This window comes from Anabrus simplex, chromosome 1 (genome assembly GCF_040414725.1).
Source record: "Anabrus simplex isolate iqAnaSimp1 chromosome 1, ASM4041472v1, whole genome shotgun sequence".
Taxonomy (NCBI): Eukaryota; Metazoa; Arthropoda; class Insecta; order Orthoptera; family Tettigoniidae; genus Anabrus; species Anabrus simplex.
The window spans coordinates 1,517,594,416-1,517,608,607 of record NC_090265.1 but is presented as its reverse complement, the minus strand read 5'-3'; the positions used below and the strand labels follow the sequence as shown (position 1 = coordinate 1,517,608,607).

At 37.2% G+C, this 14,192-nt stretch overlaps 1 protein-coding gene across 1 annotated transcript in view; it reads right to left on the bottom strand.

Annotated features, from left to right (window-relative positions):
* LOC136861636 (elongation factor-like GTPase 1) overlaps nt 1-14,192 on the bottom strand; it is a 279,187-nt gene that overhangs the window by 27,253 nt on the left and 237,742 nt on the right. Inside the window, exon 14 of the mRNA XM_067138835.2 lies at nt 12,387-12,510. Coding sequence (XP_066994936.2) covers nt 12,387-12,510 — 124 coding nt within the window. The remainder of the gene's footprint in view (nt 1-12,386; nt 12,511-14,192) is intronic.

Genomic DNA, 14,192 nt, shown 5'->3' with positions numbered 1-14,192 from the left:
GCATACTTAAAAGAAGACATTTGGGACGAAGTGAGGTCAAATTGTACGTCTTTTGCATTTTCACCACAATACGTCTTATATAAGCTTGACAAATTCAAAATCAGGATTTGAACGGATAACTTTGTTTAATTTATATCTAGCTGCCGCAGCTACTTCTCTGTCCTATGATGACAGACACATTTCAATGTCCTTAATAACTGGTAATGATTACCTGCTACGATAACAAAGTGACGAGTGAGAGATCCGGGCAGGAAAATCCTCGATAACAACGGAAAAGGGTTCAGTGCAAAACCAAGGTTTGCTAGCTCAGTAACGCGGCGTCACAGAAGTGCAATACAAGTTTTGTTTCATTCGTCTAACATAGACGAAAAAATGAGCCGTTAATGAGTAATGCAAAATTTACAGTTCAATTTATAACAAAGTACAAGTGGAACAGCTTATTCCTAAGAATTACAGAGATCTGCGTGGGCTTTCCAACTTATGTCAATGTTGACTCAAACAAAAGATAAGAAAGTGTTTGGTTAATTGGATTATAGGTCCTCTACCTTATGTGGTACTAAATTATATTGTCACATAGGATGCCAGGAATACATTCTCATCGTCACTCAGAAAGAGACATACTGTATAACGTGGAAAAAGAGTCCCATATTCTGCAAACCAACTTTAATAAAAGGTAAGAACAGTCACAAAATGCAATATAAACGGCCAAATATTCGGTAGTAAATCCAAAATCTTCAAAATATGCATTATGCATGAATTTTCTCGTAAAAAGGCAAAAACATGCAAACATGTAGGAAAAGAGAACAGTTATTTGGAATCATTAAGCCATAAAACGAATATTTGCAAAGTTTGAGAATCGTTACCAGCTTATTTAAAAACATGCATTTGCATGGAAATCTGGGCTCTAGTGATAATAATGTAACATAATTCAAATTAATCATAGATGTCTTTCTTTGAAATATTCATATCTGTTATGAGTGAAATTCATATCCATTAAGTGTTTCAAATCCATTCTGAATGGCATTCACATTCATTTTGAATTCACTTATTTTCTGATATGAGTGTCTTTCCATTATATTATGGTTTTAAGGAAAGAAGAATCCAATGAGTTATCCATGATCTTCATTTTTTTAAAAATTGAGATTTCTTTTCGATGTAATGTCATTAAAATTCTAGGTAAATGCCATTTCACAATTGAATTACTAAGATGAAACAATGCCAAATTTACTGAAAAGCTTCCTGGTAAATAAATAATTTCAATGACAGCTGAAATAATCGATCGATGTCGCCATGAAGAATATCATATTGTGACAACAATTGAAAATCAAAGATGCAACAAAATGTATGTGTCCTGGAAAAAAAATTAGGAAAAAAAAAGCTAATGCTACCACAATTTACCTACAATCTAAAATTTAATCACTCAATTCTAACTAAAACACTACTTCTACCAAATCAAAATTCTGTTATATTCTACAAATGGTACTTAAAACTACGTAGATGTTAGTTCCCATTATGATAATTAAACAGAACTAGCTGAAACCCATCAAGACAATGATGGTCAATGGGGTAAATATTTATTTATTTTAAATTTTTTTTTTACAAGCTGCTTTACGTCGCACCGACACACATAGGTCTTATGGCGACGATGGGATAGGAAAGAACTAGGAGTGGGAAGGAAGTGGCCGTGGCCTTAATTAAGGTACAGACATTTGCCTGGTGTGAAAATCAGAAACCACGGAAAACTATCTTCATAGCTGCCGATAGTGGGATTCAAACCCACTATCTCCCGGATGCAAGCTTATAGCTGCGCGCCCCTAACCGCACAGCCAACTTGCCCAGTAAAATATTTATTGAAGGATTTCCTTATATATGACATTCCTTGTACTTTATTGTTTTGCCATTTTCTTTACGTTACACCAACATAGATAGGTCTACATAAAATCAGCTTCATGGTCCGTATCGCACTTCAATAGATTCACAATTATTTATTTATTTTCCACCTAGTCGATACAATGATTGCTTAAGGCAATTTTTAATGGTCAAAAGTGGTACATGTTTCGTATATTATCAATCTTATGTTAATGTCAAGGACACTTCCTCTAAAGCATTACTTTGTCAATTTATATATTTTTCATCTAAACAGTGTTATGTGGCTGAAGATGTTGATAATATACGAAACATGTACCACTTTTGACCATTAAAAATTGTCTTAAGCAATCATTGTATCGACTAGGTGGAAAATAAATAAATGCTTAATTGTGAATAGATAGGTCTTACGGCGACGATGGGATAGGAAATTGCTGGAAGTGGCCGTGGCCTTAATTAAGGTACAGCCCCAGCATTTGCCTGGTGTGAAAATAGGAAACCATGGAAAACTATCTTCAGAGCTGCTGACAGTGCGGTTCAAACCCACCAACTCCTGAATGCAAGCTGATAGCTATTTGACCCAAACCATGCAGCCACTTGCTGGGTGCATTCATTGTACAATTACATTTTGGCCTTATTGCAACTTTACAATATCGCTCTCTTGAAATTGGAATTTAAATGGCCCTGGCTGAACACTAGCTGAGGTAAGTAGAGACCTACACGTCCCTTGAGGTTTACTGATCATGATACGAAATGCCATGTGAACTGGAAAATGATGTCTCTTGAGAGAAGATGGAAGTGTTTTATCGGATGCTGTTAAGTCATTTCGAGGGATTACAGCTCTCTGTCCAGCTTTATCTCCACTTATTATTTCCAAAACTAAACAATTTTTGTACATACTTCTTAGAATTAGGCCCTAATCTGGTTCCGTTTAGGAACAGCTGGGAAATGTTCCGATTTCTAAGGAGCATAACCATGGCTCCAATTTTTAGAATAAAAATATGTGGAGGCAAGTCATTAATTTGAAGGAATTCAAGAAATATGCAGGATAATGAAGTAGCTAGCTTTCATCTTCAGTATTAAACTTTTGACTCTAGTGTATGGTTTTGAACTACCAGGTATAAGCCCAATGACTTTCAATTAATTAGGAATGACATCTTTCGAGAAAATGATGTCATCCATCGTAGAAGTGAAAGTTTCGCTATAAATTTCAACCATGATATCATCATGTGCTAAAATTCTGGCTTGTAGTTCAATAACATTTCATCTGTCACCACCTACAGAGGGGTAGCAACAGTTTCAGACTTCTAGCAAAAAATCAAAGAATTCCATCTTTATGTGGTTTTATGTAAGCAGCGTGTTTTGAAGAAGGGTCAAAGAGGAGACTATTTATTTATTTATTTATTTATTTACACTGTCCACATCCACATTGGAGCACCACAATCAAACCATATACAACAAAGTCTTCACAGAATAAGTTCAGCTTTTAACAATTGATAATTTTTTCCTTTCCTTAAAACTTCTTAATTCTGGATGATCTTGTGGCCCGTTCTTCTGCAGATGTAACATACTGCATTCGCTGCAATATTTTTAGTGATAGTCTTGTGTGCTTGTTATTTAGAATCCGTTTCTCTTCTCTGTTTTCAAACTGATCCTTAGTAATTTTCAATTCATCGAAATCCATTTGTATTTCTTTAAACTGTGTGTTTTTTGTTTTACTATTCCAAAAGAAATCAAAAAGTTGTTTCAGGAGTCTAGTATTTGGTAAGCAGTATATGTGTCCAAGAACGCAATCCTCCGTTTTTGCATCGTGTCAATGATCAATTCACTTTCCTTGTAACGTAATGAATTTGGTGAAAGTCTCCACTGGCCATCAATCTGGTGTTTTTTTATTAATAATTGTCCAAAGAATTCTTCTATCAATTTTCTGCAGTTTGTCTTTTGTTGACTGGGTATTCAGTTTAAATAATGTTGTATATGTTGCTTCTCGCTTAATGACGGAGTAATTTAGCATTAATCGAAAGAGACTGTTTCTTGTGACTCGACCAGGTAATTTGTTGTGCTCGTCTCAATTTTTGAGTTCTACTATCTACGGATGCTTTTTCGTTAGCATTCTAAGTTATAATTTCACCAAGATATTTAAATTTGTATACAACCTTTATTTTCTGAGTATTATTTAACATAATATGTGAAGTGTCAACTTGAAAAGATGGCATCATTTCTGTTTTCCCAAAATAAATTTTCAACCCAACCTTCGCTGCTAATCGTTCCAGTTCCTCTACTTGAAATTTAGCTTCTTCAACACTATTTGCTAATAATGCTAGATCATCAGCAAAGACGAGACCATTTAGGCGAATATTTCTTCCAATCTTAAGAGTCGGTGGACATACCCTATTCCATTCACACATATATTTTTTTCCAGCACACAATTAAACAACCAAACCAAACCAAACCCAATGGCACTTCAGCCCTTGAAGGGCCTTGGCCTACCAAGCGACCGCTGCTCAGCCTGAAGGCCTGCAGATTATTAGGTGTCGTGTGGTCAGCACAACGAATCCTCTCGGCCATTATTCTTGGCTTTCTAGACCGGGGCCGGTATCTCACCGTCAGATAGCTCCTCAGTTCTAATCACGCAGCTGAGTGGGCCTTGAACCAGCCCTCAGGTCCAGGTAAAAATCCCTGACCTGGCCGGAAATCGAACCCAGGGCCTCTGGGTAAGAGGCAGGCACGCTACCCCTACACCACGGGGCGGGCATCCACAATTAAACAGCAACAGGGATAATCCATCTCCCTGTCAAAGACCAGTATGAATTTCAAATGGCTCAGAGATTTCATTTCTGAACCTAACTAGATTTTGTAGTTCTAAGAGTGACCGCAATAAGGTTAAGAAGTTTCCGATGTAAACCAAATTCAGTAAGGATATGCAATAATGATTCACAATGGATACCATCACAAGCTTTATGAAAATCAACAAAAGTGATCACTAAATGTTTACTCCTAATCCTTTGATGTTTTATAATCCATTTGAGACTGATAATTTGATCTGGACAAATTCGTCCTGGATGAAAACCACCCTGATATTCACCAAATTCACTATCAATTTGTTCATGAATTCTATAATATAAAATCTTTTGAAAAATCTTATAAGTAATATCCAGCAAAGAAATTCCTTGATAATTACTAAGATCTGATCTATCACCTTTTTTGTGTAGTGAATGTATAATTGCAACATTCCATTCCTCAGGCAATTTTTCAGTATTCCATATTTCAATGAGATGTTTATGTAAATTCCGAATAGTCTGTACATTTGCATTCTTCCAAAGTTCTGCTACTAGTTGACTTTCTCCCGCTGCTTTAAAATTATTAAGTGAATCAATAGCTGCACGCACTTCAGCGTAAACCGGTGGTATGATCTTTTCCAGAGGTGTTTTATTTCTGGGATACTATTTAATAAAATTATAACTAATCAACTGTTTGGTGATAAGCACGTGGCAAAACAGGCAAAACCTTTATGAAATCTCCCGCAAGGACAATAATTTTCGCACCAGAAGGAATGGAATGTCATGACCTATGATATATTTTAGAAGATGCTTCGCTTCACATACATTAATGAATGGCTATTTGCCAATGAGGCTTTATCCCATATTGAGCTGTGCTTATCAAGTATTGTAACCTGCTTTGGAATTTAATTTTAATCCAGACATTGAATTCTCATTTAAATTTACAGGAATTTTGAATGTAATGTGCACTGTTCAGCTGCTGGAGAGCAAAACAGTGACTATTCCTGTCCACGAAGTACAGCTGACAGTAAGGGTATGAACATAATGGGTGGATTACTCCTCACTAAGCACTCATCACTCCTTTCTCTTTACACAGGAAGCTGAGAGATGCAAAATAAACCCATATGCTTGCACTTCACTCATCCCTCTTCTCTCCGCTCCTCCCGCAAGTATCAAATTGGTATGATTTTGGAGCGATATGTTTCTTGAGTGCTGTTCTGTGATTGGCTGGCTTAAAACCAAGGCCACCTACTCATAGTATTATCGGCCCATGCACAATGAAGGTAAATTATAAATATTAAATTAGTAGGCTACTTGTTTAATATTATCTTTATACTCTACAACGAATGTAATCTTTTGTTAAAGTACGGATTATGGAGGATAATATTACATTACTACTGCATACATTATTGTAATAACCAGATTTTCTTCAATGGAAATGAGGTTGTCATGATAGTTGTTGTACTTTCATGGTTTCATATGATTTTCAATTCCTGTTAGCAAATATGAGATGCCTGCATTTGTATTCCTATTCTTACTCTATTGCTTTTTCCCCACACCTGTAGGGTCACAGGTGTGAAGTGTGTCGCAGATGTGGATTTGACCCTGTTTTATGGCTGAATGTCCTTCCTGACACCAACCCCATGTGGAGGGATGTGGGATGTAATCACTATTGCATGTATCTGCGGAGTTTCATAGGCGGTGTATTCTCTGAATATGAAGAGGAGAGTATTGGGACAAACACAAAAAAACTAGTCCACAAGCCAGAAGAATTAATCACATGTGATTAAAATCCACGACCAGGTCAGGAATCGAACCCGGGACCCTCTGAACCGAAAGCCTCAGCACCGGCCATTCAGCCAAGGATTTTTTTTTTTTTTTTTTTTGCTAGGGGCTTTACGTCGCACCGACACAGATAGGTCTTATGGCGACGAGCCAAGGATTAGGACAGTAAAATGTCTGCACTGACATTCTTAAATAGTTGCAGAATTTCTATGGGTCTTTCTTCACTTCTTGGTATAAATGATGGAATTCACCAAATTTCTACCTTCTCTTATTAATTGGATATCAGAATTTGAAATCAAGCAGTTTGCTTACTACCATAAATTCACCATAACTACCGCTATTCTACTCTACCATTATGTACACAGATAACTATGAACATTTGCATAAAAACAAAACTAAATTTAAAGAACACAACGCAATCTTCTCGTGAATGCTGCACAATCATAACTGGAGAGCACTGCTATGAGCGTTGTTCGTACAAAGATGTCTGACTGCGCATGTGTACCTATCCCGTTCCACCTCCCACCTGCTCAGTGCTCTCACAGTTCAGGCAGCCTGGAAGTACCAGCGAACATATTGACCAATGAGAATGCTACATTTTTCTTTAATAATTTAAAAATATACAGCTTCTTCTTCTTCTTAATGTGCCATCTTCTAGCGAAGGTTGGCAGTCAACATGGCGATCTTGAATTTGGATGCAGCGACCCGGAACAGAGCCACCGTGTCCAACCCACACCAGTCTACAAGGTTCTTCATCCATAGAGTTCGTCGTCTACCAGGACTCCTACGTCCTTCTATTCTTCCTTGTATAACAAGCTGCAGGATTCTGTACTTATCATTCCTCATTATATGGCCGAAGTATTCTAGCTTCCGCCTTTTAATGGTCAGCATGCGTTCAGTTTTCTTTCCAAGTCGATCCAACACCTCGGAATTCCAGATTCTGTCTGTCCACATAATGCGAAGCATCCGTCTGTACACCCACATTTCGAATGCTTCCAGTCTTTTACAGAGGGCTTGAGTAAGTGTCCAGCCTTCCATTCCATAAAGTAATGTGGGAAAGACATAGGCACGGACCAGACGGAGCCTTAGGTTTAGTTGTAGGTTGCGGATGTTGAGCAGTTTCTTCATCTGCATGAAGATGCTTCTCGCATGTTCAATGCGGACCCGTATTTCTTGGCTGCAGTCCCATTTCTGGTTGAGGTAACATCCTAGATACTTGTATTGGTGAACCCTAGCGATGGGTTCATTATCGAGAGTGAGCTGCGCGTGGACATCTTGCCGTTTACTGATGACCATGAACTGGGTTTTCTTAATGTTTATCTTCAGTCCTCTGTTGTTGCAAGCAGTATTCACTTTGTCTAATAATACTTGAAGGTCTTCTACACTGTCTGCTAGCAATACCGTGTCGTCAGCATAACGGAGGTTGTTTAGATGTTCCCCGTTGATAATGATGCCTATGGTAGACGGTTCTTCCAGAGCTTCGACAAGGATACCCTCTGAGTAAATAAAAATATACAGCAAGAAATGTTTATGCTTTTAAAGACACTCTGCAAATCTACAGGCAAGAGTTTTCTCTCATCGATGTAACAAAAATGAGCCTAGTGGTTTGAACATATAGACAATATTCTCCAAATCAAATTCAAATGCTTATTAATGATATTCACCAATGATATTACGGATCTGAATAGAAATTAAATCATTTTGGGTTTCCAATCATCATTCAGTGTCATTACGTCACTCCACAGACATATATTACAATGAATCCAATCATCAAACATATACACTTAATTTCAATGTTTATCCATTCATAAATTATTGAACAAACAGCTTGCCAGAATATGTGACCATTCGTATCCTGATGCAAGGGAAATTACTCAGTTATCATATTTTATCTTCCCACCATATACAGTATATTTATTGTATCTCAAGTTACAAAGTAAACATTAACTATTCTTTCATCATAACAACATGTATAATACAGATAACTTATCTTCGCTGTTTGTGATACATGTGATGAAGTATACACAACCTTAGAGCCCATTTGGTATCCACTAAAAAAAAAAAAAACCCACAGTGCAACAGCTCTGAAGGCCTGCAGATTATGAGGTGTCATGTAGTCAGCACAACGAATCCACTCGGCCGTTATTCTTGGCTTTCTAGACCGGTGCCATCATCAGATAGCTCCCCAATTGTAATCACATAGGCTGAGTGGACCTCGACCAGCTCTCAGATTCAGGTAAAAATCCCTGACCTGGCCGGGAATGGAACCCGGGGCCTCAGGGTAAAAGGCAGGCACGCTACCCCTACACCATGAGGCTGGCATATTAACCCTGGAACTGGCAAGCAGTTTACCTTCAAGCGGCAAGCATTTAGGCGAGTTTTGCAAGCAACTTTTAAAAAATTCATAAAGATGTTTTTCAATTTAGTTTTACGTATAACAAGTCATTTTATTCTGAAAAGGTCGAAGAATACTATAGTAGGAAATTAAACTTACCAATTTAGTATCCTGAAGCAGTATAGACGAAGTATCCAACACACGCTAAATATTCCAAAATAATCCGAAAGTTCCGGGCAACGTGTACGTAAAAAGTAACATTATATGACAGTTTTACTATATACAAAATTTGCACAATTTTATGCTGATTAAAAATATGTGCAAAAGGTTTCACTACATTGAAGCATTGTAAAGTAAAATAGAACTGAAGTAACACAGGCACATCGCACCAAGACGTGAGTCTACATAGTCAGATTCATCCTCGTTACCTTCGAAGTGGCTCATCTTTCTTCCTGCTTTCATAGGCCTCCAAAAATGTTCTAATTTATGGTAGTATTGTTTATGGGCATTACAATTACATCCTGGGCACAAGAAGTGGGTGCGTGACTTTTTTTTTCTGCAGTCGAACAGACAGGGCACAACCGCAGTTTCTTTCCTGGGAGGCATACCAGCTGATATCCCTTTTTTCCTGAAGGTCCAGGTGGAATGTTTTGAAGAGTTTCTTCATCTACAAGACCTTCGACAATACTAACCATAAATTCCTCCTGTTCAAGGGGATTGTCGGTGTTCAAACTATAGAGTATGTAGCCCTCAATAATTACCTTTACCAACAGGTTATAGAATATTACTTTCCAGTCAAAACGTTTGAGTTACATGGCTTTAGAAAAATGGAAATAAGTTATTTGCGATTTTGAAGTGTTCCACTATTTTTCAATGTTGTTATAACGGTTCAGACCCATATTTATAACTAGAGAATTTTTTTTTTTCATTTCTTATACTGTAATGTCAACCCATCTTTGCACACGTGAATACGGACCCATGTTTCCGGAATTCGTTTTATTTCGTATAATTTCCTGTGTGTATGTATTTATTAGTTTCAGTCACTAAAAGTTTCCGGATAGTACTGGAGAAAAACAAATAGAAATATGTTAGAGGAGGACTGCTCCTCGGAGGACAATTTCATATACCTGCGATTCGAACCTTGAACTTCTCTTCCACTTTTATTTCTGGCTCTGAAGGATAAACTCTTGTCAACTTCGGTTCTGTTTTGTCATCTGCATTACCGTCATTATCATTATTATCATCAGTGGCTGGTTCATTGTGTTCCACATCATCGTCAATAACAGTGTCGAAATCACTTAGCCGAGGCTCATATAACTTGCCACTACCTGACGAATTATTGTCAACATCATCGTCAATTCCTTCTAAAAGTACGTCACTATCACCTTCGCCGTCCAGATCAAAGAACTACGAATTTCACTACTTCCCTGACAATTCACTCATTTTGCGCCACGAAAATGCACATCGAACAACCACATCAAGCACAACAGAATGAAAGTCTGCAAAGCGTTCTCGTTTTTCCACGTGTATACCGCACACTTGGTCATACTAAACTACTTCAGAATTGTGGTGTATTTATAGAGTAGAGTTTCCTCTTCAACATGATGCAAGATTTGTCATAAAGATGTTGAGTGTCAAGGCGCTATCTCGAAATTAGTTAGTGGTAGCGTAATGCATCTCGATAGCGACTCTGCCAGTTGAGTAACAGGGAAATAAGTCGCGATCGCGACGATTGCCGGTTCCAGGGTTAATTAAAAGCACTATTCACAATATCATCTAAATACAATCTGGAATTTCACCGTCAATAAACATCGATTAAAAATCAGCTATTGTACGTGTAGCCTATTCATAGGAACATAGAGTTATCTTCTTTTAACTATTCATCACAACTTAATACAATTGTGAAAAGAAATCTATACAGTACATTTCTAATTACATTATTCTACATTGCAAATAAAAGGAAAATAAGGGACGCTTCATCAGCCAACATCAATCATGTTTTAGTTTACCGACCTCATCTGTCTGGTCCTGGGTTATCAATGATCATCAACAATCAGAGGGCCCATTTCTCCTCTGTATATTTAGACCTCCATAATACTGTCAGCTAAAATTATGGGTAGACACTTTACAACGTCCATTCTTCCGTCACTGAAACTCGAGATATTTCTTATTAATATCAAGAATAGTTCTCATTAACACTTTGTATCATACGCTGATACTTGCCTTTTGTTATCTTTTACACCAACTTGTATATTAAATAAATACTTTACAATGGAGAGGTTTATGTTCCATGCAGACCCAGGCTGGAATACATCACAAGTCAGTGGATAAGCTATGTGTTGTGTTGTGACTTGCCTCGAAGGAGGTGAGTTCGCACAGCAACTTACCTACCTGCCATTGCATGCTGTTATCGTTCCAATGAGACACACTTTGCCCTACCTGTGGTCAACGAAGCTTGGAACAAGTAGAACGTACGTAACTGGTTGCCTGTGTCCTAGTCACAGATCATCACCTCCACATCCTTGGCCAAACCAGCTCCATTCCCTATACCACGATACAAATGGACCTTTACAGGGCCAAATAAACAAATCAGTCTGTGGAAGCTATTAAATATGTTACCTTACTACATCCCAGGCAATTGGTAGTATTAAATAAAAAAAGTACTTGTGTGAGATTCAAATCTTTGAGCACAGTCCACTATCACATCTCCCACCGCACCCTTGCCATGTGACCTACCGCAAGGCTTGACATGCAGAGGACAGTTCCCAGCCTACACAACAGCCGCTCCTGGTCTGTATGTGCACCTCTTGTTGTAAGATACATGTTTTTCATATATGTGTTCATTTTATGGGTTCATTTGAGGTACTCATAATTGAATTAATAGTGGTGCTCATGATTCCTGCTGTCTTCTAGCCCACAACCATACAACTCGTTATATTACCCCAGTTTAGGAAGAGGGACTAATGTATTTCAGAATTGTAGTAAAAGTGACATGATGCATAAAACTAGATCACAAGGGGTTGGTGGCCCACTTGGTAAACAACAATAATATGTCTGATGTTAACATATGGAGCAGAGAACTGGATTTTGAATAAAAAGGAAGAAAGTTCATAACTTTTAGAAACAAGTTATTGACTTTTGGACCAACATATGAAGAGGGAAAACGGAGAATCTAGCATAACTGGGGATCAAAGAACTGAAAGGTTGAGATGAGCAGGGCATGTTATAAGAAAGGAAGATAGTACTTTGATCAAGAACATATGATGTGTACCAGAGGGATGGCAGCCATCATGGAGATCTAAAATAAAATGTTAGGATAAGATCCACAAAGACATATAGTTATCATGCTTTTTATTTCTATTTTTCTGCTTCTGTACTATGTTATGTACAATTTGCTTTCAGTATTCCAACACTGTATAATGTAACCATTGATGCTTTCACAGTCCATAATATATTAGACATGATACAGACTTTTTTGGTTTCTTTGGAAAACATACAGAATTTCACCTTATTTTCTTGACATGGCATAAGCCCAAAAAACCTGTATCATGTCTACTGTGTAATGTACCTTATAATTTCAATAGCTTAACATGGCCATTTATATTGAGTATTATACATACCTTTTTAGGAGCATTAGTTTGCTCCTGAATTACTTCATTAACCATATCAACAACTGGAGGTTTCACAACAGTCTCACGGAATGGAACTATAGGTTCTGATGCATTGATGGACACTTTCGCATATCTGCAATAAAAGTGTTCAACAGGCTGAAATTGCTCAATGCTCTTCTTTTATTTTGGGCCAAATTAAATTAAATTAAATTAACTAATACTAATATCACATAAAATAAATACAAAATTTAATCCACCTTCTCAATACTTAACAATCATGCAATGTTTATAAAAACATTACAATATACTTTTACAAGGTACTAGTTTTGGTCCTATTAGGACCATCATCAGCCTAGCCAAGATACATAAGTGTATACCATAGTCCTAAAACAGAGTTGTGCGGTGAGATGAAAGATGAAAGAATGGACTGGGGATGTGGTGGAATGATATACATATAAAATGGTGAATAAATGAACTGTTGTAGATGTAGCAATGCTATGTTGATCAGTGACAAATAAAATCTTTTGATATATGTCTCATAAAATTACATATTAATCAACAATTATCTCAAAATTGAATAAAATAAAAGGCACATGAGAACTTGGATGATGCCCATACCACACTTCAAGCACTAAACAACATTGATTCTCATATTAAATTCACCATGGAGTCAGAAACGGATCAAAAGATCAATTTTCTAGACCTTACCATCATTAGACATCCGGAATCTTTAACCTACAAAATTTATAAAATAACCCATCCAATCTGCTGTTACAATTCGACAAGATTCAGATCACCCCCACCCTCACAAAAAGCAACATATAACAGATTTGTTCACCAAGCATTCAATGTACCCATGACTAAAAAAGATCTTTACATTGAACTGAATACTATCCGTAGCATAGCAAGATTCAATGGCTTCAGCAGCCACTTCATAGAAAGTATTATCAACAAACATAAATTCTGTCCCAAAACCACACTTAAAAAAGAACTACATAAATAGGAATCCCTTTCTACTTTCACTTACACCAACAAAATTCATTAGATCACTAATATTTTCAAGAAAAAAGGCGTAAAAATAGCTTTTAAAGCCACAACAACAACAACACACACATTCTACATAACACATTAATAAAGTTAACAAGTACACAAAATCAGGTGTTTACAGGCTCAAATGCAACTCTTGTTCTAATATTTCTTATGTAGGGCAAACCGGCAGAAGCTTTAATATAAGATACTTGAAACACTTTAATGCAGTCAAATATAACAAATTTTCGGCTATCGGCCAACATATGGTCGACTATAATCATAAATTTACGAACATCGAATTAGACATGGATATCCTTGAAATAGCTAATAAAGGCCCTCTACTTAATATAATCGAGAACTTTTATATACATTTGGACCAATACTTCAACGCTAACTACAATCTCAATGAAATAACCAAGAAACCTAATATTTTATTTGATCTTTTCATCACTTATTTCAGAAATGCAAGTCAGCAGACCAAAATTCTTTCTTTAAGTCAATTAAAAGTCCTCCGCCAACACAAACACCACCATCTTCCCTCCCGCCGACCCCGCCTTAAGCCACTTCCCATTTCCCCACCCCTCCCCACTTACGTCTTTCTATGCTCCTCCCTTCACTAACTTCCTTCCCTCCTGCTCTACGCTGTTCTCACTCTGTTAGTTGCACTCCACCGGCAAGCTTGTTTCACATTGCGCGCAAGGTGAGTCCTCAATGTTTTCGTTCTCTTTTTTCGCTATTATCATTCTCTCATTTTAATTTCTTTCTCGCGTTAACTCAAACTTTCTT